Source organism: Polypterus senegalus, chromosome 6 (assembly GCF_016835505.1).
Source record: "Polypterus senegalus isolate Bchr_013 chromosome 6, ASM1683550v1, whole genome shotgun sequence".
NCBI lineage: Eukaryota > Metazoa > Chordata > Cladistia > Polypteriformes > Polypteridae > Polypterus > Polypterus senegalus.
The window spans coordinates 164,718,753-164,746,098 of record NC_053159.1 but is presented as its reverse complement, the minus strand read 5'-3'; the positions used below and the strand labels follow the sequence as shown (position 1 = coordinate 164,746,098).

Here is a 27,346-nt window from a genome sequence, read left to right as displayed (position 1 = left end):
CCCATGACTAAAGACATACTCAAGTGCGGTAGGTGGAGTGAGTCACTGGGTATGTCACATTACATGTCTTCACCCAGCTAGCTAAGATTATGTAATTGAAGGCTACAACATAACTGGAGCATTTTTAGGATGGTATCTGGAGACAAACCCATGCAAACAGAGGGAGAATATGCAGCTCCACATGGATAACAGCCATGTGTATTTACATGTTTGCATAGCAGGTGCTTTTATCCTCTTAAAAAAGAGGACAACATATTGGAGCAGAAATCAGTCTGGAGGAATGTTTGGGAGCAAATGTGTCAGGATAAGGGTACAAAATTGATCACTATAAGTGAAGACCTCAGAACATAATACAAGGGAGTTACAAAACCTAACAGCTACAGATATTTACCAGACATGAGGGTCCTTAAACGCTTCTTAAACACCCTGAGAGAGTCAGAGTTTTAAATGGAGGTGGGCATCTTGTTCCACCAGTCAGAAGCTATACATGAATTAAGTCTGGACTGAGATTTGAGACCACGCAGAGGTAACATCACCAGACTCCATTCAGCAGCCGACCTGAGTGGTTCAGAAGGAGCATAAGACGTCACAGGCATCTCCATATACATGGGTGCCTACCCGCTGACTACTCTGTAGGCAAGCATCAAGGATCTGAACTTATTGTGTTCAGCTACAGGGAGCCAGTGTTGCAATCTGAAAAAAGGAGTGATATGTGCTTACCTGCGCTTGTTCAACCCCAGAAATGCCACTGCATTTTGAATCATCTGCAGAGGCTTGGTGATGTAATGCCAGTACTCCTGCCAGCAGAGACCTGCAACAGTCCAGATGAGACAAGACCAAAGCCTGGACCAGGAGTGGTGCTGCATGCCCAGTCAGGTATAGTCTGATCTAGCGGGTATTGTGTAGAGTGAATCTGCAAGACCAAGAGACCATAGCAACATGGCCAGTAAAGGACAGCTGGTCTTCAATCACCACACGAAGTTTATGAATAGACTTGGTGGGTGTTAGCAATAATGAGCCAAGCTGAATGATGGGGTGCTGAATAGGCGGATGAGCTGAGATAACAAGAAGGTCTGTCTTTGCCAGGTTCAGCTGGAGATGGTGTTCCTTCATCCAGGTTGTAGTGTCAGTAAAAATGCAGAGGTTATAGGTCAGGGGTGCCCACACTTTTTCGGCTTGCGAGCTACTTTTAAAATGACCAGGTTGAAATGATCTACCTACATTAAAAATTATATATATATACAGTATATACTAGCAAAATACCAGCGCTTCGCAGCAGAGAAGTAGTGTGTTAAGGAAGTTATGAAAAAGAAATGTAATGTAATTGTTTTGTGACTGTTATGAGTGTTGCTGTCATCAAGGATTTGATTATCATTATTTCTTTCAATCAGGTTCGTATTTGGAGGACGTGTTGTTTTGAAGCTACATTCCGTGTTTGTCAACCGTTGTAAAGATAACAGGTTTAATTCATCAAAGTGTTCACTACCCAAATCGCTACTCGTGAATGTAAGATGTTTAACAGGCATTCCCGGTATTAACTTGTGCTAAATGTACCATGGTGTGACGTAAGGGGAGCTGACTGTAAAAAGGTAAGGAGGCTCGTATTTTGAACGAATAGGGAGAAGACAGCGAAGGAGCAGAAAAGTGAGAAGGAAACCTGTTTAAATAAAGAGCTAGGAAGGTGAATGGAAAGAAGCAGCCAGCGGTAAAGCAAGGAAGACTTTGTAATAAGGATGGTTCGGTGCACGTAGAAGGTGTAACAATAAGATTGTTAAGCCTTATGATGATGTTCCCGCACGGAGGGTTTAGAGAGACGCACTGGGAGAAGTATAATCTGAACCTCTCTACAGTTTCGTTTATTTTCGGGTTGTAATGTTCATCAAATTTACTTATCATCTGGTCCAGTGGCGGACCGTGCATTTCACACCTAGGCCTTCAGTAGTGCTCTGTCTGAATCAACCCGCCCCTCAAAAACTAATTTATGGTTATAAAAACCATCTTAATATGCAGAAATATAGTATAAAGAGCCGCTGCATCGCAGATAGATAACTCCTGTAGCCACAATAAATGCCTTTATTGAATAGACAAACCAGGGGTGAACAAGTTCCTTTCTACTGCAGCTACAGCTGCGACACACATAAAAAAACATCAATAATAACTCATAAACTTGCAATATTATTTAGGAAACTCGTAACATTTTACTCACCAAAAATTCGGATTATTTGTAAAGAAAATCCATCCTCCTCTCTTTCCTCAAAAACAGTTCAATTACTCTGTCATACAGATTATCCATGCACTTCAGTTCCATCAAAAAGTCCCTTTCTATCGCCATCGAAGCTAATGCTGAAAGTCGAACCTGCCCTGTCGTATTCCTGGAATAAGTTTTAATTCACTTTAGGGCTGAAAATGTCCGCTCGACAGAAGCAGTGGACACGGGAATGGTCACCGCCAAATATACCAATGTGTACAGCTGCCACATGCTCTCATTCAGATTTTCCTGATGAAGGAAGTCAAGGAGATCAGTCAGAGATTTTCCTGCAAAATCATCCATGGCATACATTACAGTCAGTTCTGTTTTTAGCTGAGACAGATCAAAAAGTGCTCCGTGGCTCTGTGTTAAACTGGAGAAGGCTGCATGCGGGAAAGTTTTCTTGTATTCCCGAAACTTCTGGGAGTCGAGGAGCGTGACAAACATCAGTTTTTCGTGGTCTTGAAATCTGGTCTGTGTCCGGCAAATAATATTGTCCAGAATCCTGCCATGGAGTTGGCGGTAGTGCGCACGAAGATCTTGCGCTCAGAGCGCCTGCGGTGTGTTCAGTGGCCTCATAGAGTTCCTCATATCGGCTTCTATCCAATCAATGGGTCTGAATACGGTGACGTTGCCGTACGCCTGCTAGAGGGCCCTACTGACACCAACTCAAAATCTGACTGGTTGAAACAACAGTTTAATCAACATTTATTCTGTGTTAGAGTGCCTGCACAACACATTGTGAAGGCCTCTCTGCCTGGCAACAAATGATGGCTGAAATGTGATTGGTTAAATGCTTTAATACAAAAATACATGTCTGGAAGCAGCACAACCATCGGAAAAGCTATGAAAGGAAGCGAACAGACTATTTGGAATTATTTAATAAGCATTCATGGACAAAATATAATTAACGTCAGTTTGTGATTCAGATATTTTTTTAGGCCAGCAGAGAAGGCCTTGCAGGCCCTGATGGCCCACCACTCAAGCTCATGGTTAACTTATCAGGTCTTACATCACCGGTCAGCGCCTGACACAATTCTCTGCTGCTCTCTCCAATAAGATAACGGAATAATCTGACCTTAGTGTTTTCATCTGCCTCCGGCATTGCAAGTTCTGTGTATAATGTGAACTCGTCCTTCCATGTTCTCCATGACTTCACCAGGTCTTTAGCATCGAGGCTTTATACCCTGCATCTTCTCAACTTGTATCTCGCGAATATCTTGTACGATCTTGCGATGTCCACGGCTTTATTTAATTTTATAAAATTATATGGGCAGGCACTCAATTACGTGGGAGGCTTGATGATGCAAGATGCAACTCCGCCTCACACGGCCACCGAGCTGCAGGCTATGGCCGTATACAGTATATGGATGAAAGTGTGATTCAGTTATGACCATTACGCGTAGAATTTCTAAATGAAACCTGCCTAACTTTTGTAAGTAAGCTGTAAGGAATGAGCCTGCCAAATTTCAGCCTTCCACCTACATGGGAAGTTGGAGAATTAGTGATGAGTGAGTGAGTGCTTCAGTCAGTCAGTCAGTCAGTCAGTGAGGGCTTATATATATATATATATATATATATATATATATATATATATATATATATATATATATATATATATATATATATATATATATATATATATATATATTATATTATATTATATTATATTATATTATATTATATTATATTATATTATATTATATTATATTATATATATATATATATACATAGCATTTGAAGTCTGAATCACAATCTGATTGTATGGGTGGCTACCTAGGTAATGCGTGCGGTTGGTCTGCAAGTCGGCAAACATCCACCACGGGTGCCCTCTCAGTTGCAAGAAGCAGATCATAGAATGTTACATAGTTAACTGTCAAATAATGCAAAGAGTATGCAAAACGTGTTTCGCCCTATTTTGGGCTCATCAGGCGTACACACTACACTGCACCCCTCATTGAGAATCGAACCTCGGATGTCAGACAAACGCACTTCGATTGCTCTTCCAATTCCACATTCAGCCCATACCCTCCCTTAAATATTTTTTTTTTTAAATCCCTTCTTTAGTCGATAAATTGGAAGGCTAACTAGATCACAGCCGGAGTTTTGCAGTAGCTTTCACATTTGATCGTGCATGTGGGATGACCAGTGTGTTAGAAGAAAAGAGATCCCAGACTGGCCGCCCTGTATGTCAAATGCCATAGGGAAGATATGAAATTTTTGAATGCAACGCGATCTACCTGCACTACCTTTGCGATCTACCGGTCGATCGCGATCGATGCATTGGGCACCCTTGTTCTAGGTGATATAGCTATGTATCATCAACACTACACTGATAAGAAAACCCATGGAACTCAGTGATAGGGCCTGGTATGGAGGTGTATAGACAGCAGAGAAGATCTAGCAGTGATCCTCTGGGTACCTCCATGCTTGCTGGATGCATGTTAGACAACTCTCATTTCCATGGCACACGTTAGAGTCTGTCCAAGAGGTAGGAGTTGAACCACTTGAGGGCAGTCGCAGTGATGCCAAGGTCAGTGAGGGTGGCAAGGAGGATGTGATGGCCAACCATGTCGAAGACGGAGGAGAAATCTAGCAAGATGAGGAAAGAAATCAGGCTGAGTAGACAAACCCGAGACATTGAATTTGCTGCACCACTGTGACACCCAAATTAAAAGGCGCTGGACTGCAGCCCTGAGTTGGATTAAGTGGGTATGAACAAGTTATGTTATTTTAAGGAAAGTATCTGGTGATGTAATTATAAAAAAAATCCATTTAAGCCATAAGACGGTGTTCACATTGTGCCTTCATTTCTTTTCTCTTGGATCTCAATGGCACTTTGGTCTGCGGATTTGGACATCTGGCATTGAAATCTCTTTGCTATCAAGTGACTTTGATGGATCCCCTCTGTTTGCAGCCATACTGATGGAGCTTAGAGCGTAATCTTCAGCATTAAATAACTCTTTCACTGAATGCTGTGACATATGTTTTTGCTTTTTGCTACACATAAATGAGAAAGGACTTTAAATGAGTGATGTTTAACACAGAGTGTTTGCACTGTTGGCTTCTTCTGGCATAGAACTAATGTAACATATTAGAGCTCACTATCAGCACTATAGAAACCGGTTTAGCTCAAAAGGTTTAAAAGTTATTTAAAAAAGGGGAAATTTAGGAAGCGGGTGTTGCGCTGGTCAAACAGAGATAAGCGCTGGTACAGGTCGTCCTTTTCAGTGTAACCAAAATGAATGCTGGGAATGCTCTGGAGTATGAGGCCATCTTCAGGCAATTAGACAGCAGCAGAGAGAGAAGAAACTGGGGCAGGCACTGAAAATAAGCGCATGGGGGCCGAACAATTAAAGCAACAGTCAGAAAAGAGACATCTTTTCCAGGGTCTAAATGATATCTGAAAGGAGCAAGGCATTCTTCATCTTGAATTGTGCTTACAGGCAAATTAGCAGCTCTTTATATAGGTGGTGAAATGAACGGCTGCCGCTGGCGATGAGGCACTTGATGGTTGTCGGGAGTGGCTCAGAGCTCCAAACCTGCCTCAGCCTTTGTATTGTTCTTTAAACACCTGACTGTTTACAAGGATCTGATACCTGGCTGAGGTATTTGCATCTTTATAAGTGGCACACAAGTGCCTTGCACTTCAGTTGCAAATCATGGAATGTATTGACCTATTAGTGCAATCTATTCAGGTCTTATTTAGCAATTACTGACCCAAAACAACAATGGGATCCTCATTTCATTCCTAAAAGTTTGGTGGGCAGGGAGATAGAAATGATTAATTAAAAAAAAAAGATCAGGAAGCAGCTCCTTCAACATAAAGGAGAAGACCTGATCTGACTCGAGTCTTGGGTATGACGCAGAGCAAGCAGTCTGTGACTAGATTTGAGTGTGCCACAGGCATGAACTGGAAGGGGCAGGTGGAAAGATACAAGGGTTATAGTAGTGAGGCTGCCTCACGGAATTGGCATACTGAGCTCTAATTCAGCACCTGGTTGGCATCTATGTGGAGTATGAATCCTTGTGGAGTTTTTCTCTCACACCCCTATGAGGTGTATGTTTCGCATACTGGCAAATCTAAATTAGCCCAATGTTAGTGAGAGTGTGGATGTGTCCATCACAGGAGCATGTGCTCCATCCTGGCCTGGTTTCTACTGTGCACTCTTTGTTGCTATGATAGACTTCACCGTGTTCTTACTCTGAATTTGATGAAGTGGTTTTCCGGGTGTGTGCAGACCCAATAATAGACTGGACTTCCTTACATAAGAAATTTGACAAAACAAGAGGAGACCATTTAGTTCAGTTCATCAGGCTTGTTTGTTTAGCTAATAGCTAAGCTGTCCAAATATCTCATCCAGATTCTTCTTAAAGGTTGTCAAGGCTTTTGCTTCCACTCCATGCCTCGGTAGATTGTTCCAGATTCCCAGAATTCTTTGGGTAAAGGAGTGCTTCTTGGCTTCAGTCCTAAATGCTGTTCTCTGTAATTCCCTCTGGGGTCCTCATTATGTGGGTCACCATTAAGCTGAAAGAATTCTTTTGGTTCTACTTTAAGAGTGGTGGCTCTGAGGCTAGGGATCTGCACCAGCAATTGGAAGGTTGCCAGTTTGATTCCCCTAAATGCCAGAAGTCATTCCACTCCACTGGATCTTTGAGCAAGACCCGAAACCTGCAATTGCTCCATCCTGGCTGGGTATGGGTTAACCTGCATCCAGCCCAGCAAGCAGGTCCTCCAACTTGCAGGGACAACTCGGGGAGTTGGTGGCAGGATTAATACTCCAGCCACTGTAAAAAAAACAAACTCAAACTGTTCCATTCATTCTAGTGTGGTGTAGTCTTGGGTCCTGATTTGGGATCCTGAGGTGTTTTGTCGTGTGGTGGGTGTGGCAACATGCCGTATCAACAACAACAACAACATGTGGAGACCAGAACTGCGCTCAGGACTCCAGCTGCCACCTCACGTGTTCATCACATAGTCCCTTGATTTACATTATATTCATCAGTTTTTACAATATAACCTAACATTTTCTTTTTCTTTTTAATCACTTCTGCCACATTTTATAGACAATGTAAACAGTATGTCAACATGAACCTGTAAGTCCTTTTCAGACATTGCTTCCTGTGGGACAGGGTCTCTCATTTTATATTTATAAATTTTGTTTTAGTTGCCCATGTTGGTTCCTGACAAGCACCCTATGTTGCCAGCAGTATGCTCCACCCCACCATAGCCCGGAATTGGATTCTTTTGTAGGATTAAACAGATTTGGGAGTGTGCATAAGTGTGTTCCATGACATCCTGGCACCCTCTTGTGTGCCCAGTGCAAAACTCTGCATGACGCTGTAGTGGATTATGCACATTTCAGAATGTTTATGTATGGCTACTTTGTGATGATGCGCACCATGTGTAGTGATATATAAAATGAAAAAGTAGTTTAAATCTAAATGAAAGCAATTTTATATAGATAGGTAAAGTGTTGGGACTCCCCCATTTAATGTTTAGATGAAATAATAAATCAAATTAAGGACTTCTGGAATTCGTTGACAGTCCTCACAGCTCTCTGTGAGCATCCAAGGTTTCTGGATGTGGGAGCTTTGTCCACATGAGAAGCTGGTCCCAAAATAACTGCCAGATTCTGGTTAGGCAGCAATATATATATATATATATAAATATACAGTATATATATAAATATACAGTATATATATATACTAGCCAACCCGCGGCGTACCATACGCCTCATTATCAGGCCAGTTTTTTAATGATTTTTAAGCACAGGGAGAAAAATAACATTTGAAAAATCGGTAATGTAATAAGTCAGCAAGAAAAGCAACATTGTAACAATGCACGGAACGAACCAACACACAAGCGTCTGTGACTGAAAACTGGCGGACCGCCATCCGCCTTCTCCTTCCAGACGGAGGGATGGAGGTGCACGGCACACAGGCATGGAGGGTGGAATGGGAGGAGAGGAGAAGGACGTCCATTCCGCTCCCTCCGTCATGCTAGTCTGCTGATTTCTCGTTCAGTATGCACTGCCTGCTCTTGTGCCCACCTTCAACTCGTCACTCGAGTCGTTGTCGTCTTTGCACAGTCCAGATGCACCTGTGACTCACGTAGACTTATCATTGCTCTGTGCGGTTTTGGCTGCCTTTCTATATATAATCCACCAAGACACCCGACCACGGTAGTAGCAATGTGGGAGGGGGTGTGTACAAAGGGTTGGGACGCAACCAGTGGGAGCGTATGAGTCGCACTTAGTGGGAATTCCACGGTTTGCAGCCCGAATGGGGTTCAACGGCTTACCTACGCCACTCTGCGCCGGGTAGACACACGCTCAATCTCATGCATAATTATTTATTGAATACTAAACACTTCTGGAAAGACACGGTTGTCTAAAACGGGTTGGTGTGAGAATACAACAGTAAGTGAATGAAAAGATGGAACTCTGGAGAGAGCAAAATACAACACAATAGTGAACCCGCGGCATAACAAACGCTGCATAATTATTTATTGATGGTTGAACACTTCTGGAAAGACACAGTTGTCTAAAAAGGGAGGGTTTGAGGATACAACAGAAAGTGAATGAAAAGATGGAACTCTGGAGAGAGCAACATATAATTGTCCGTGAGTGAAGAAGGCGCATGTTTGTCGCGGATGCGAATTGCTGTATGTAGCGTGTAAAACAGTTTGCTATGGTGCACACGGTCGTGCGGCATAACCGAAAACTCAGTTGTTAAAGACTGCTTACTTCATTGTGTTTTAACCTCAGTTGTAAAGGATTGTTTTAAGAATCCCATGGAATACCCCTCGCAAACTGTTTTACACGCTGCATATGGCGACTCACCTCCGCGAGAAACATGCCTCTATGAACAGACAAGGTGGCTCGGAGGTACATGAGGCCTCTACGACAGACGAATATAAATGATGCCGTTCTTTCTGTGTCGTCGCGTCTGAGTTGGTGGGCGTGGCTCTGCGAGTTGTCGTATCCAATGGTCTTGGAGTTGGTGTGCGTGGCTCCTCCCTGCGTGCGCCATAGGTGTCTTACTTGTCGGCGGCTTAGTGAATCCACGCTCCTTCCGGCGTGCTTTCCATGGGTGTCTTGCCTAAGTGAATTATATATATATAGATACTGTGTATATATATATATATATATATATATATATATATATATATATATATATATATATATATATATATGTACAGAATGGACTGGAAGAGGCTTGTGGCTTTATATTGAAAGTGACAGCTGGCTTCTTTTAGAGGGGGCAGTTCTCCTCCACTTTGCTTTAGAGATGGAAATGGAAACCGGGTTAGTAGTCGGCTCGTGTGCATTTTCCATCACCAAGACCCATGAGACACTTGCAAAGCTTCTGTGTGTGACTATATGTGACATAAATAAGATGACATAGCAAGTGTGACAAATGGTTGGAGACCCTTCAGTCCATCAGGCATGTTTGCTTAGCTAATAGCTAAATTATCCCAATACTGTCACAGTACGACTGGCCCTGGGATGCACTTGTTTCCTCTCCACTGCACCCCTACACGGACCGAGTGTCCACTTTAATAAGTTTCTGCTCTTCCTATGTGATTCAGTACTCAGTCATCATATGAGCTGGCTGCTTCATTTAAATCAAGTTAACAACAGATAGTGTGTGTGTGTTTGTGTGTGTATGCAATTCATAGAGAAAACTGACAGGCATAAAAATTTAAGATACTTTAAACGTGGCACAGCTGTAGGTGCCAAACATTCTGGTATATGAACAGCAACCCCGGTAATGGTTTCACACACGTCATTGTCATGGGTGTATCGAGTGTAGGCCAATGGCAATTCAGTGGTTAGAAAACAATTTTTAAAAAAATGAGCTGACGACTCTGATACAACTTGTGCATTGTAGCAGGCAAGTTAAAGTCATTTGGCAAACAGCTGAGTACCGGAGTGGTGCCAAGGGGCATATCAGACTGTGCAGCTCATCATACTGTGCCCACAAGGAGCAGCTGATGACTAACATGACTTCCACACATGCCAGTGTAAGCAAAGAGTCTGTGCATCTCTCCTGATGAATGTCCATAATTGTTGGCTGCGAGTGGTTTTGGTCTAATGCTGTGGAGTGCATGTATGTGAACATATCAACATCAATGATGATCGTGAACATCATATAATGGCAGCAACATACCCTCAGGGAATGGCCTTATCCGGGAAGATGGTGAATACCACCTGTCATAAGTCTAGGATAGTCCTGGAATGGTTCAGGAACATGATGGTGAATCAGCCAAAGCAACTGCCTCCTCAGTCACCACACTTGAATACACAGAGAGGTAAAAGTAAAAGTTAATTTGATGAATATTGTGTAGAAGATAGATATGCAGGCAGTGTGGCATACTGTGTGACCATGAGCAAGTCACTTCACCTGCCTGTGCTCTAATTGAAAACACAAAAGTAGTATACCCAAACGTCTCTCAAACGGAGCAGGGGATTAAGGTATCAGCCAAATAATAATTAACAGATAGATTGAGTGGCACTATATAAAAGATAGATACAATGAAAGTTAATAAAAGGAATAGTAGGACTACAATGTTATAACGACTGAGCCTTCATCTACTGTGTTCTGATATAGAAATATGTATATGGTCTAGAGTTATAAAATAGCTGTGTCAGCATTTCTCTGCTAATGAAAAATAGGTGAGCTAAGTTTATGTTGAAAAATGTAAATATATTTTTTAACATAATGCTATTAGTTGATGAAAGCGCAATAGCCTTGTTTTTTCTATTCTTTATCAGCATTGATATATAATGCAATTCCTGTTTTCCCATATATAATATACAGTACATACATGATCTTCTTTTTCTAAAGCTTCTCCCACTTTCATGTGGGGTTGCCATATCTGACCAGCCTCCTCCACTCTCGTCTATCATACACTTCCTGGCTTGAAACCTCTTTCTCCATTAGTCCCCCTTCACACAGTCCGTCCACTTTCTCTTTGGTCATCATCTTCATCTCCGCCCTGACACTTCCGTATCTATGATTATTCTCCTCACGTTGTTTACCTCACTTCTTGTGACATGCCCATGCCACTTTAGCCATCTTTCCTAAAACGTTCTTTTTTGAGACTTCCCCAATTTTAGCTGCATCTCTGATTCTCTCATTCCTGATCTTATCGATCTTTGTACTTCATACATCTTAACATCCTTGTTTCTTTAGCGTCCATTTTCTTTTAATGCACCTTTTTATCGGCCCAAATTTCTGAAATATACAACAGTGCTAGTCTGACCACTGTTTTATACTATAAATAACTGTAACTATTAGAATAGGGTTTATCATAGAACAGAGCTCTGTATAATGAAAATGGCATTTTAATACATCAAACTTAATTTTCCATGCATTAGGTTTAACTAGAAGGCACATTATAAACCGTGAACATATGATTATTGCTATGCCGTGGTAAATCCTCTTCCAGTTTTTTTAAACAAGTAATGAACTCTGTTGACGTACTGTGTATGTTTTACATTGTAATATAGGCAGGCTATGTGGTGCCCAGAGGGTGAGACAAGAAGGGATTGAAGTAGCAACTCCACAGCATGTGCATAATAATCCAGTGACTGTGCCACAAGACCTTACTGTTCATCTATTATTATTCTCAGTCTTATATACTGTACCACACATATCTCAACCTTCCAATGAGAAGGAAACCCTAACTCTCTATGGTCATAGATGGCACCTGGACATCTATCATATCCCAATGCCCTGGTTAAATTGCCTACCCTGACCATTCGGGCCCCTAATCATCCCGTGTTCCCCTTATTGGCCATCTCTCTCACCCCTTCATCACCTAATGGTTAATGTATTATGAACGTACTGGCGCAGCACATTTAGTGGGGGCTGTGAAATGGTTTCCCACTGTCACTGTAAAACACTTTGAGTGGGTTAGAAAACAGCTATATTAATATTATTATTGTTTTTACTACACAGTGCCAGCCTTATGGAAGGATTATAAAAGTGCTTTTACACATGTGTACCAAACATGTTTATACAAACACATGTATACAGTTTTACATATACTGTTTTATTATGAAACTTTGTTCTATCTTGCTGTGAAGTATTTGAAATTTTCCTCGGCCTTCAAAAAGTACTATCTAGGAATATTGTTTACTATACAATGAACACTTAATGGAACACTGTCTAAAATATTTATATTTATGTGAGATGTGTATCTTTGTTTGAATACACATTATGTAAAAGGTATATTAAAATTTGTTGTATGTTTTTATTTTTCACCCAGTATCAGTTTCTGAAAACGTGTTTAAAAGTGCCCGCGTGTGTATATACAGTATAGAGTATTGGTACAAAGACTATGCTGTATTCTCGTTTAAACTTGTTTTCCGAGTCCTGCGTGGTGCTCGTGGTTGCCCACACTTTACCTTTCAGTATGCGTGGATCTTATTAGCCGGGGTTGTTTCTGTGCGCCTTTAACCAAGGAGACAGGAAGAGCTGATAGCTGCTTTATGGTATGGAATGTGTGGCATGCATGCCGGAAAGAACCAATGCACTCAAGGGGGGGTTAGTTCAGACTTTTCACGGCTAGATGTTTTTTAATTAGGTACTAAATGCCACTGTCACTCGTTTTATAGGTATTATTAAAAAGTACTGTTGTTTTTTGCCATTTTTGAACGTTTTAAAAGTTAAGCAGTCCTTGGGAAAGCTTATTGGAATATTCGCCGTACACCCCTAGATTCCTCATCCGCGTGGTATAGTCCGGAGTAGGTGGGATCCTCGGTTGAAGCGCTCTAAACGTAGATCAATGAACTCAGCTAAATAAACTGGTTGGGCAATCAAAGTTGGGATTGAATCTAGGTTACACTGTCACTTTGCGTACTAGACTGGCAACTGGAAGTAACCACAACAAGGAGGATTTACCGGGACCCGTCTGATTACCTTTAACTCTATCTGGTATAGAGTACGTTTTGCAACTTTTTTGTTTTTGTTCCGAGTCTGAAACCTTTGGATACAAGAAAAAAAATTAATAATTAAATAACTAAAGGCAGGGAGAGCAAGCGAGCGAGCTAGGAGGAGAACAGTTCTGTGACAGAGGCGACTGAAAATTTAGGAATGATCTTTGCAAATACAGTGAATCCCGTGAGGACGACGTATCGCAAGCAGGTAAGCATTTTTTAACTTTCCGTCCTTCGTGTGTGTGCGTCGAAGTTCGATTGGCATTTTCCTTTAACCCTCGAGTTTTCCGCGGGCACCCCAATCCCCGCCCGCCCCCTTTCATCTGCCCTGTTTGCTTTGACTTTGTCGCCAGCGGGGATGAGATCCGTCGACCGCCCGCTAAAGTTGAGGGAGCCGTGCAGCTCAACTGTCATTCGCCCTTCCGAAACGCGGCCACCATGGCTCGGGATGCTGGCGACAGTGCAGAAAAAATGGCACCATTTAAATTTGTAACAAAAAAAAACGTAAACTGTGACCTCCTTTTAAAGACGTCTTTCTGTCTGTGTATGGACGTCCGGCGCTTTCTGATCGTGTCTGTACGCTTAGCGACATCAGGAGGATCGTTTTCAGAATTAATACATGCTTTGTTTTATGAATGTTGGTACTATTTCTACTCAATTTGACGTAAGCGTTTCTCGGAAGAAAGTGTTTTGTTTCTCGATCCCCAGTTACATAGATGGAAGTGCAACGCAGCAGTCGCTTCAATTGCACGTTTAGTACAATCAGAGGGGGTCCCCGCTAGTTTGGCTTTGTTCGCAGGTAATCGACGTGAATATCAAGGGCTTTTATTTTCTTGAATTGTCGTGGATATGTGCGTGAGCATGCCCAGCGATGGACTGGTATCCCGGCCAAGGCTGCTTTCAGCTCTTTGCTACCCTGGTGTGCAGAAGACGGATGGAGGCATGTTTTAGGAAGCAAGCGGGGTAGATTGTAGACCCCCGTGATTCGTGAGTGGGGGGAGGGTTAGGGGGCAATCATGATCGTTGTGAATTGTGATTTGTTGGATTGTTATATACTTTAAATCAATGATTATTTTTAAAGATGTTTACAAGGGAGTACTGTGTGGGCATAGACGGTGGGGGTTATACGGGGATTAGGGGGGTACTGCGATTATTAAAATATATTGTTTGAGTGTCATATCTGTTAACATGTGAATACTTTCAGCAAGAAATGCTCATATTTTTAACTGTTTAAAACGATCGTTTCTTTTGTTGTGAAGTTTACTGTTCATTTTGACACTAGATATTTAATCGTGTAGTAAAACTCCGTACCTGTGTCCTTCTGCACACGTGCAACTGTTTCATTTTTTTTCCAAGGGGTACATTTACATATGAATACTGGCAGATGGCAGCTTGTAAAGAACGCTTTCCGTGCCCAGGTTTTGGAATCAGCCGTTCTATGTATTTATTTATTTATTTGTCGATCTATTTATTTCATTATTTTACTGGTTAAAAAGGTTGCAAGCACCTCGGGGCTCTGCGGATGCATTTGTTTGCTGTCACAGCACCACAGGGTGTTCGGAGCCAAATGAGAAGCCTGGGAGGGCGTGGCCTCTTTACTGGAAGCGCTGCGCGTTCTATGTGCGGATATGACCGACTCTCGAGCTGGAGCCGGCTGATAAGATGCCTTTTTTTCGTCCTTCTAAACCCTGAGCTTTTTACACTTTGAGACCTCCAGGGGGGTTCAATCGTCTTAACAGAACCAGGAAAACAAACAGGCTTTCAGTGTCTCAAAAGGGTTTTCTGAAGATGTGAGCGTTGGGGCAGTGAAAGGGAAACAAAAACCTTGGGCAACCTGGCATTTTGCCTCAAAGGTTCCCATTGTGTCCACTTTTAGCCGGCAGCTAGCGAAGCCCTTCTAGCAATCGAGCTCGGTGGGTCATATGATTGTTGAGACGGGGCTCTGCCCAAGGATCGGGCGCGCAGTCCTGACACATGATGTCATGAGGGCTAAAACAAGAAGAGGGTGGCTGCGCCGCTCCAGTCTCCTGTCTCTTGCACTTTCCAGACACTTGCTTCTAATTAGGAATCTGTTTTGTGGAAAGGAGCACGCAGATCTGTTTTTGCATATTGTGCAAATGTAGTAAGAGTGCAGATGTTTCAAGGTAAATACGCTCTCCCCCTCATGCAGTCACACACATATATGTGGCATGTGTAAAAGTGAGTACACCCCCTGGTAATTGTTCAGTCTTTCAGCATATTTGATCAGGCAAACAGCGGATCATTGTGCCAACAGATCAAGGGGGTATCCTTTAATACAGACTCTACCCTGGGACCCCCCCAGTGGCTGCAGGTTTTTGTTCTCCCAGTTTCACAATCAGTGATAATAATTGATCTGATTTAATTAGCTGGCCTTTTTTCCTGTTCTCTTATTCTGCATTCATTTTACATGTATAACACATTTAGAAATATTGCCGTTTTTGCGATAGCTTGAAATGCTTAACTCTTTGTTGTTTCCCTATTGTTTAACCATTTTTCTGTGTAGTTTGCTTCCTTCATTGTGTCCTAATAATGACAATTAAGAAAGAGCTGAGCAGGCACCCGGGCAAACAACGCTGAATGACTTCAGCTTCAGAACCACATATTAGTCAATAATGGATTATTAAATAACCAGAACACCAGGAAAAGCAAAATGAAAGTTAGGATTAAAGTATTTTTAAAAAGTAAAAAAAAAAAAAAGTTACACTGACCCCATATATAACTGCTTAATACGTTTACATAACAGTTTACCAAACTTAGTTTTGTATAGTCATTTCTGCTTTGCTCCCAAATCACAGAAACTGGGAAACAGCAGCACACTTAAATAGGCTAGGAGTCCAGTTATAAACAGCACTTGGTTGAAACAAAAACCAGCAGCCACAGTGTGTCCCAAGACCAAGTTTGAAGAACCACTGCTTTATTAAAAACAAAAAAAAATGGATTTTCCAATCATTTATTTGATATTAAGATATTAATAAGTGTCGTGTCATGTCTCCTGGGGGAAAAAGTAATTCCACCCTTGATCTCGGAAGTTGGTATTAACACCTTGAGTAGAAATGACTTCTTGTAGATGTTTTGCGTAAATGGTCTCCAGCCTCTGTCATCGGCATTGTAAAATTTCTGAGCACTCCTGCATGCAAAATTCCTTCAGTTGAAAAAGTCGGAATTAGCATAAGCTGTCCTAATTTGGGGTGTCTGTAAGAGATGCGATCATTTATTTTATGAGGTACAAGTGTATAATAAGCAAGAATAGTTGTGTCATATATAGTTGAGATATTAAGATCTGCGCTTTCATTTAAATGTCTAAATATTCTTGATTGTAATAAAAACTTCTTATTTTTGACCTTCTGATTGAGGTAGGTCCTTAGTGGGCTAGATCTCTAGTAAAAAATCAAAAATAAACTGCTCTTTGTAATCACAGACCTTGAAACAGTCTAAAACGACACTCCACATGCTTCTGTTTGACATTTGTCATTTTTAACCTTCTGGGAGTGACCCTTGGAGGGCTAGACCCACCGATAAAGACTCAAATGATGAACATGATAATATTTTTGGTATCCACGACCTCAAAAAAAGCATAAAACTATACTCCACATGTCTCTATTACCGATCTCCGTTTTTACAAAGGTTTGTCGAAAGTTGTAACTTTGACCCCTCATACCCCATTAGGGGGTGAACCCCGGGGTCCTTCTGATCACTTTTGCTGAAGACACCTATTAGTTTACCCTTTATCATAAGGGTGTCATTTCCTGCACAAAGTATGGTCCATCAGTGCCATAAAAATGCAGGTTTTTCAGGTGTCAAGGGCCAAAAACTTAATGTCTTGCATGACTGGACATCAAAATGAGTCAAACAGTGTATCATATGTGTGGGCTTTCTCCTACTGGTGAGTGAAGAAGTGATTTCAAAGCATCTTCTTGCTTCTTAACACAAGATGTTTGTGGGTTTTCTTGCACGTCCTGATGTTTCAAATTCCCTCCCAGGGCTTTAATTAAGCCAGTTCACAACCCTCCATTCCTTCTTTTTGTACTATTCCTTGGCGGATTTGCTAGTGTACTTTCGATCTTTTACAGCATTATATTGAAAAGTCCATCTTCAGTTCAGCTTCAACTTTCGGACAGAAAGCTTCACAATCTCTTCAAGGACACGTTGATGTGATACAGAATTCATAGTTGACTAAATTACTGCAAGCTCATTAGGCAGCAAAGCATCCCTAAACCAAGACATTTCTACCAGGATGCTTCCCAGTTGGTGTGAAGTACTTTGCCTGAAATGCTTATTTTATTTTGCACTAAACATGTCTACTGTTACTGTGTCCAAACAACTCTCTCTGATTCAGCTGTCCAGAGCGTATTACTCCAGAAGGCCAGGTCTTTACCTAGATGTTCAGTGGCAAACTATAGTTTTTTCTTTTTGGACAGCAAAGGCTTTTTCCTGGCCCATCTCACATTTCTTTTAGGTTATAGATGTTGGTATTTTGGCTCTAGCTTTTGCAAGAGTTGTCTGCAATGAAATTTTGGAGTTCTTAGAGACTTCTTTTAGTATCAAATGGTCAGAATTAGGGCTGGGATTGGCTGGGCCGGCCAGTCCCTGGACAAATATAGCAGACATTTAAAATCTACGCCACTTATAGGCAATCTTCTTTATAGCAGAATGGCTGATTTCAAATGCTTTGGTGACCTTTTTAAATCCCTTGCCAGATTCCTAGGCATCCACAGCCTTCTTTCAGAGGGCCTTCAAGAGCTCTTTAGATCTTGGCATGATGAATGCAAACACATTGACAGCAAAGAGAACACCAGACCTAGGATGTCTGTGGTTTAATAAGACCTGACACTGCCAAAGGAGGTTCTAATCATCAGCACCTCATCTGGGACACCCGATTCTGGTTTGATGGATTTCAAGTGATAATAAACTTCAGGGTGTGAAGAGCTGATGTTTACCTGTTCCAATATGTTGAACAGTCAATAATTTCCATGGGGTATTCTTGCTTTTTCACATCAACAACAACAACAACAACAACATTTATTTATATAGCACATTTTCATACAAACAGTAGCTCAAAGTGCTTTACATAATAAAGAATAGAAAAATAAAAGACACAGTAAGAAAACAAAATAAATCAACATTAATTAACATCGAATAAGAGTAAGGTTCAATGGCCAGGGGGGACAGAAAAAACAAAAAAAAAAACTCCAGACGATAAAATCTGTAGGGATTCCAGACCATTGGACCGCCCAGTCCCCTCTGGGCATTCTACCTAACATAAATGAAACAGTCCTCTTTGGATTTAGGGTTCTCACGGAAGGGCTTGATGATGATGATGGTCACGTAGACTTCTGCCTTTAAATCCATCCATCGTTGTTGGAGCATCATGAAGCTTTGAGTAGAAAGAAACCACAAAGAAACCGGAAAAAGAAACAGAAAAGAGATTAGGGGTCAGTACGGATTTTAGAGCCACCATGAATAGTTATTATGAGGAAATTGAACATACAGAGTATCAGGATTAAGTTAAATTAAGTTAGATTGAAGTTATAAAAAGGCCATGTTAAAGTAATGTGTTTTCAGCAGTGTTTTAAAGTGCTCTACTGTATCAGCCTGGCGAATTCCTATTGGCAGGTTATTCCAGATTTTAGGTGCATAGCAGCAGAAGGCCGCCTCACCACTTCTTTTAAGTTTTGTTCTTGGAATTCTAAGGAGACACTCATTTGAGGATCTGAGGTTACGATTTGGAATATAAGGTGTCAGACATTCCGATATATAAGATGGGGCGAGATTATTTAAGGCTTTATAAACCATAAGCAGAATTGTAAAGTCAATCCTGAATGACACAGGTAACCAGTGTAGTGACGATGGCTATACGTACTTGTGTCCCACATCACCAAAACATGCCTTTCCCGAGGTTTCTTCCATTTTTCCCTACAAGTTTTTTATTGGGAGTTTTTCCTTGTCTTCTCAGAGAGTCAAGGCTGGGGGGCTGTCAAAAGGCAGGGCCTGTTAAAGCCCATTGCGGCACTTCCTGTGTGATTTTGGGCTATACAAAAATAAACTGTAATGTAATGTAATGGTGGTTGATGATTCCTTACTGGTCCAGTGTGATTGGTACTGGTCCAGGGATTGATTGCTGCCACACTCTCACTTGCTCCTGACACTGCTAGAATGAGTTCCAGTTACCCTGACACTAAAATGGATGTGGAATGTAATGCTTATATATATATGTGTGTGTGTGTGTGTGTTGTGTCCCTATGTATACATACAGAGCTGGTGCTAGCATTTGTGCTGCCCTAAGCAAAGCTGTAAATGGCGCCCATTCATTCTCTTTACTGTGTGTGGAATCATCACTACCAGACCTTTTCAAAGAAACACGGGAGAGGCGCCATGACCAAGGAGAAAAAAATATGTAGGGTTTGGGTACAAAACAGTAGACGTTGAAGGGGCATTTGATTCCTTATAGCATCATTTGTTGGAAGAATAAATGGTTATGGGGTTCCAGTTTGAAAAACACTTAGGATCTGGGTTGCTCTATTTATTTATTTATTTTGCATTTAATGCTTCTCTATGCAAAAAATGCAATTGATAATTAAATTAAAACTTGGCAAATGTTATCCACAGATGTTCACCACCATCTATAGAATTCATTCTGGTCAAGCTAAAAATTAGTTCTCTGTAGTCTTGTTTTCACTGGAACAAAAGGGGGCTGCTTCATTTTGAAAAGATTCCCTTTAAAGTAAACCTATCTTGCCAGTGCTCCACCAGTATGACCGTATAGTGATAGTAGTTGTCACGTTTTATTACCAGGCAGAGCCCTCGGGCGCTATGATATTCGGTATAGAAACATGGGGTATACAGGACCAAAGCACTAAAATAAAGAACTATAGAAAGAGACGTACAGACGAGTGCAGTGTAAAACAAAGGGAACACATCAGTGATGCAAATGTGGACATTTTGAAGCAGTTGATCTTTATTGTGCTTGTAAAGTGATACACAGTAGTATTCACTATCAGAAGTATTTCAAACCCTGAGGCTGTGGGTTCAAATCCTACTACTGACACTGTGTGACCATTTCGCCAGCCCATGCTCCAATTGGAAAACCAAAAGAAATGGAACCAGTAAAATGTTAAATATATTATTAGTCGGCCTAGGTGACAGTGTTGACCAAATAATTAGTAATAATATAAAGGTTCTCTTTAAAGTTATTGTTGAAATATGAAAAAAGTTGCTTAATAACAAAGCCATCATTCAATATTTTATTATGTAAATGTTCACATTAAAATACATGTAAATCACCAGTGCTCTCTGGCTGTTAATAAATACGCATGGATGCAGTTGTTTTAGTCTTGTACTTGAGGGGTTTTTAGGATGATATTTACCATAGAAAGATTCCTTAGAAACGAATATGGACAATAAAAATGAACCTTCTTGAGTGCATGTAGTAGACAGATATGCAGGCAGTTGTTCTTTGCCATTACATAAGGAGACCTGAAATGCTGTGACTTATTAAAAGGCACTATTTAAAACGAAACTGACCAATCAGATCAGTTAAGGCAGGGAGGGCATACTGCACCCGCACAGACCTCTGTGATAACATTCCCTTTAAAAACACACCAGAGGAGTAAAGTTTAAAAATATACTAACCTTTCAGGGTGCCAGAGGCTAAAATACAGATTTGGTTTCTCAATACAATAGCCGTGACGAGGCTTCATTGGATGTTCTCTTTTAAAAGTGCCTTCTAAAGTCTAGAAGTACAGTGGTAGAGGTTGGTGCCGATGCACTGCACTGTACAGGTCAAGGACACCCTAACCCGCATGGCACAAACGGGCCATGTGAAAGGACTACTGCTTGAGGTAAGGCAGCAGTCCCTCTGCATGCTACCTATGAAACGAAGGGTCTTGTGGTGGGCTTCATTTTAGAGTCATGCTGTTTGAAATAAAGTGAAGCTGCCAGTGATCCAAGGGTACCTGACATGGGGTGATGCACAGTATTCCAGGAGTTGGGTTCCCTGCCTGCTGTATTGTTCAAGAACATTCCCTATAGAAAGGGGCTATATAAAAGAAAGTTAACCAGCCAGTGCTGTATTTTCTGTCTGCATTTATGAATTCATTATAGAAAGGTTCTGTTCTGTATATGACAGTTAACATAGCAGTGCAGCATGTTCCAGCTCTTGTACTATTTAAGAAGATTCCCCATAGAAAGGCGCTATATAAAGTAGTTACCCTGCCACTTTTCTCACTCGTCTGCTGTTTAAGAAGATTCCCTATAGACTGTGCTGTATAACCTGCCAGTGCTGCACTTTCCTTCTGCCATACCGTGTAAGAATATCCGCTGTATAATATAAAGCTACCTATGAGTACTCTATTGTAGAAATAATTTGTACAGTTTTTCCTGTATCAGTAAATTGCCTAGGGATGGTTGAGCTGTGCTGTATAAAGTCATATATTAAATGATGTTAGCCTCCTGTCCCTCACAGTACAGAAGCGATTATTTAACACTCCACCTATAGAGCACCTTGCTGTGTTACTCCTCGCATAAAAATGCTATATGAATGAAAGTTTAAAAATAACTTAACCTACCATTGCTCCAAAGGTAGCATATTTGGGAGCCTTTGAATCAAATTTGTTCCTGTGCTTTTTAGACTGATGTCTGGGTTAACACAGCACATTTATTCATAACATAATGTGCTCCAAGCCCTTTAGTCCAGTTCTCGGTCATGGGATGGCTGGAGTCCATCCTGGCAGTACTGGGCAGCGGGCGGGGTGCCAGTCTGTTGCAGGGCGTGCACACTCGCACTTCAAATCTGTGTGCTCATTACGTCATTAGTAATCTGTTATATCTTGTAGTTGTGTTTTACCTGAGAACTTGACCCTCTGCCTGCACTCCGTGAAGAGCGCTATATGAAAATAAACTGAATTGACTGAACACACAAAGAAATATCTGCACCTGGGATTTGCACATCATTTGTATGTGTACCATTCCATACCATACCGCCGTCAAACCTGCGTAATCCAACGTGGAGAGCCTGTCCTGACATCATTGGGCACACGGCAGTGACCTGCCCTAGATGGAGATGCCAGTTTATTGCAGAAAGCTGTATATCATCTCAAGTGCTTTTTTTTTTTTATTTTGCATGCACATGTGTGAGGTCTTTCCATTGTGCTAACCCTAAGCCTAACCCTAACCTGCGTAATCCAACTTGGAGAGCCTGTCCTGACATCATTGGGCACACGGCAGTGACCTGCCCTAGATGGAGATGCCAGTTTATTACAGAAAGCTGTATATCATCTCAAGTGCTTTTTTTTTTTTTTATTTTGCATGCACGTGTGTGAGGTCTTTCCATTGTGCTCTCGGCTTGCACCTTTTATTTTTCATTTTTTTTGAGCTGTCCCAGACACACATCCTCTCTAGGCCCTCCTTGTCTTCTCCTTTCTCCCTTTGTGTATCCATCCCCTCCTCCATGTCCGCTGGCATTCCACCTAGACAGCAGTCAGACGTATCCTGTTCCACTTTCTGAGAATTTGCATGTCGTCAACAGTTTAGCTTTTTTTTTTAACTGTATTTAAAAAAAAAAGATTTGCTATCCCATCTGGTTCAAGAATATTTAAGACTTAAAAAAAAAAAAAATTGGAATGTAGGCAAATTTGTGTGCAGGGGTTTGAGGAATTTACTTCAGGTAATGAACAGGGAGAATGCAGGCCGACCCGGAGAGCGGCGCTGATTAAGGCAACGTTTACCTCGGCGAGGCCATCAAGTTTAATTAGACCATCATAGCGTAAGAAATCCGAGAACGGAGAGAGGCAATTTGACCCACAAGATTTGTTCAGTTTGGTGCCAGCTGGAAGATTTAGCATGTATGCCGGGTAGGTGGTGGTGGTAATTCGGGGGGGGGGAAGTGGGGTCCACGCAGGTCCTGTGCAAGTTTGTCAGGGGGGAAAAAAACCCTTTTGGGAATCTGGGCAGGATTTTCTGTTTCTTTAACTCTGTCCTGCTCGTTTGGCAGCAATGGCCTTCCCAATGGGTAACAGGCTCCAGTCATTCTGGACTGCATTGTTTTTTGGAGTCTTTTATTAGATTAAAAAAAAAAAATGTGATCTATTTAACATCCATCCTTCCATTTTTGTAAGCCACTTATGCAGTTCTGTGGGAAGCCTGTGTGTTGAACAGCAGAATTGGGCACAAAGCAGGAACCAAACCTGCATGGTGTGCCAGGCCATCACAAAACAGACTAGCTGCAGCCTTCCAGAGCTCCATTCTTTTGAGGAGCCAATCAAATTGTACACATCCTGTGCCATTTAGTATCCTTTGCATTGTATGTCAGGGATATTATGCAGTACATCCAGTCATCTGCATCTTTTGAAGGCATACGTTGCACTTTGTTCTCATAAAACATCCTTACACTCCAGTTAATGGAATATTCCACCCAGAGACGCTAATTTTTTTATCCGTTACTTGGCCTGTGTTTGTAGTTATGGCTAAAACAATTGTTTTATGTATAATGGGCCACGATACCTGTTGAAGACCATCATTGAATAATTCAAACATATCTGCTATCTCCTGCCCTAAGTGTACCTTCAGTATCTTTCCTCTGTATTTGCATGTGTGTTCGCATCTCTTCACCGATGCTCCCTCTCTCGAGTAGGCTAAAGCTTCCTTCTCAGCCTTTGCCTTTCTTGCCCTTTGTCTGGTTTTATACTTGCTGTCTTTAAAGGCTGCTCTCTCAGCATGCCTCGTACACCTTTACTCCTCCTAATCCTCTTTTGTTCCATCACCAAAACCAAACTGACCAATCGGATTGTTTAAAGGGGCAGGCCACACAGACGCTAGTCTTTTATTATATAGCAGATGAAGGTAACAAAGTTCCTTGTGCAGTAGGTGTCAGTTGTAACTAACATTGAACAAAAGCAAACCACGTCAAAACGTCCATGTAGAAAATTCCAGTTACTCATGTGCATGTCAGGTACCCAGTCATATATTTACTGCGTCTTAAGCATATGTATAATTGCTAAAATATTTTTTAAAAAGTCTGAATTAGCATAAGCCGTCCTAATTCTGGGTCTTCATAACTAATGTAATGATTTACTTCATGAGGTCTAACTACATAATAAACAAGGATAGATCAATGTATTTCAAATTTGAAATACAAATATTAAAACTGAAGCACATATTTTACAAGCTTAAATATTCTTAATTGTAATAAAAATGTTTTCAACCTGTGGTAGTGGTCCATGTATGGGCTGGATCCTTAATAAAGGTTCAAAAATAAATCAAAAACAACATCATATTCATGATCAATGACCTTGAAATAGTCTTAAATGATACCCCACATGCTTAGGTTTGAATGCTGTCATTTCTAACCTTCCAGGAGTGGCTCTTAGCGAGCTAGGACCACCAGTAAAGAATTAGTTGTCAAAAAATATAATACTATTTCTGATCAGCAAATTCAAAATAACAAAAAAAATGATACTCTGTATGCCTATGGTGCTGATGCCCATTTTTCAATATTTTGTGAAAAGAAGTCAATTTGACCCCTTGTCTCCTATTAAGGTGTGAACCCCCGGGTTGATTGATGTGGCACGCACAACTTCAATTCCTTTAGATCACTTTTGCTGAAGACACCTACTGATTAAGATGTAATTTCTTTCACAAAGTATGGTCCAAATATGGTGTAATTGTTTTTTCAGAAAATATCTCAAAAAGCTTGATGTCTTGCATAAGAAGAGTTGAATGGTATATCATATGTGGGAGTTTTCTTGTACCATTGAGTCAGGAGGCACCGAATGAAAAAACTAATGTGACTTCAAAGTGTTTATAAGTAATTTTTTATAAACACAGTAAACCGTATCCTGAAAATCCCCCCCCATGAACGAAACTGGGGCTCAAATGAGAACAAAGTTTGAAATGAAATCATTATCTGCCACTCATTAATCAGGAGTCCTGCCCAGTCATAGCTCAATTATTGGCTAACCACTGTTTCATGTGATATCACCACTGACAAGCGTCTAATGAGAGATTATAAATTCAAAAAATGCCTGTGAAACGATTGTAACATGTTTGTCCATATCCATCCATCCATCCATCCTCTTCCGCTTATCCGAGGTCGGGTCGCGGGGGCAGCAGCTTAAGCAGAGTGGCCCAGACTTCCCTCTCCCTGGCCACTTCCAGCTCTTCCGGGAGAATCCCAAGGCGTTCCCAGGCCAGCCAGGAGACAAAGTCCCTCCAGTGTATCCTGGGTCTTCCCCGGGGCCTCCTCCCGGTTGGACGTGCCCGGAACACCTCACCAGGGAGGCGTCTAGGAGGCATCCTGATCAGATGCCCGAGACACCTCATTTGACTCCTCTTGATGCGGAGGAGCAGCGGCTCTACTCTGAGCCCCTCCCGGATGACTGAGCTCCTCACCCTATCTTTAAGGGAAAGCCCAGACACCCTGCGGAGGAAACTCATTTCAGCCGCTTGTATTCGCGATCTCGTTCTTTCGGTCACTACCCATAGCTCATGACCATAGGTGAGAGTAGGAGCGTAGATCGACTGGTAAATTGAGAGCTTTGCCTTACGGCTCAGCTCCTTTTTTACCACGACAGACCGATGCAGAGCCCGCATCACTGCGGATGCTGCACCGATCCGCCTGGCGATCTCACACTCCATTCTTCCCTCACTCGTGAACAACACCCCGAGATACTTGAACTCCTCCACTTGGGGCAGGATCTCTTCCCCCAACCCTGAGAGGGCACTCCACCCTTTATCTGAGATGCCTTAACAAACAGGAGATCAATTCACCGCTGCCATTTCATAAACAGCCAATGAAAAACCCAGAAGTAGGGACGTTGTGGATTAATGACCAACAAGTGAGGAGAGAGGCAGGTCTTCAGTTCAGAAGGTTGATTTGATTTTAATGCAGCCCAGTTGTGTACAAGCAAGTTTATCAGAACTGACTTAGATATTTTTGCTTAAATACACATTTGCAGAATACAGCCGAAAAACAGACAGGTGGATTATGCGACACGAGTAATTTAAGATCTTTTTCATGAACGTTTTGGTAACTATTTGCTGCTGTTCATTGTTGGTACTCATTGATGCCTATATTGTCTATCTATCTATCTATATATCTATCTATCTATCTATCTATCTATCTATCTATCTATCTATCTATCTATCTATCTATCTATCTATCTATCTATCTATCTATCTATCTATCTATCTATCTATCTATCTATCTATCTATCTATCTATCTATCTATCTATCTATCTATTGAGCTTCTGTTAAAAGACAAATTAAATTCTTTCTATCGATCACATCAGCAATTTTGTTATCACCATTAAAACATGAGATTAACAGTTTTTCTCAGTCATACAACAAAGGATAAGTAACAAAATGAGCATTTTTGGGTGGGGTATTCCTTTGAGGTTAGGGCTGTGGGAGGGCGATGTCTCTCGGGTCGTGACACTGTCATGTAGTGCTGTGGCCTTCTCAGGTTTTACGTTGTATACACCATGTGACATGAACATGCAATCCGACTGGATGTTCAGTGGAGCTCCTGAATCACAGGGCTCCGGAGGTCTTCAGCTAGAGCTTTCTAACGTGGTTTTCATGGGGCAAGCAAACTGACTTTCACATATTTGAAATGTAAGGGGCAGTCAGAATACCCCCGAGAGAAACTACCCAGAGGCAGAGAGTGTGCAGTTAAACAGACATCTTAGAAACTGGTTATGTTTATGAAAGGAAATTTGGCCACCCAACACGGCATTCTCAAATCCACTTTATCTACAAGTGTCGATCTGCACCGGAGGTGTTTCTCATCGGTTTGGTGACACATTGAATCAGAGGTTAATTAATTAATTGATTGGTGTAATGTCTACCACTTGCACTTCAAACCAGGTCATCCACCTGAAGCTGGTCAGTACTTTGATGGGAGACCACATGGGAAAAGGTTGGGTTGTTTTTGTAGGAGGTGATGGTGTTGGCCAGCAAGAGAGAGTTAGCCAGTAGGGGGCAGGGGATGACTAGGGGGCCAGAATGACCAAAACATGGTGGGCAGTTTAGTCAGGACATGGCGAAACACACTAGTCATTTCAAAAGATACCCAGGGATCCTTTATGATCACAGACAGTCAAGACCTCAGTTTTACGTCTTGTAAGGAGGAGA

At 41.6% G+C, this 27,346-nt stretch overlaps 1 protein-coding gene across 7 annotated transcripts in view; it reads left to right on the top strand.

Annotated features, from left to right (window-relative positions):
* rbms1a (RNA binding motif, single stranded interacting protein 1a) overlaps nucleotides 1-27,346 on the top strand; it is a 493,792-nt gene that overhangs the window by 223,857 nt on the left and 242,589 nt on the right. The window contains exon 1 of one of the 7 annotated variants that reach the window (XM_039757488.1): nucleotides 13,040-13,405. The exons of 5 other annotated variants lie outside the window; for them this stretch is intronic. In XM_039757488.1, the coding sequence (XP_039613422.1) occupies nucleotides 13,355-13,405 (51 nt within the window). In that variant the 5' untranslated portion in view covers nucleotides 13,040-13,354. Of the gene's footprint in view, nucleotides 1-13,039; nucleotides 13,406-27,346 lie in introns of those variants that run through there. One more of the 7 variants, XM_039757487.1, reaches the window with a different exon arrangement.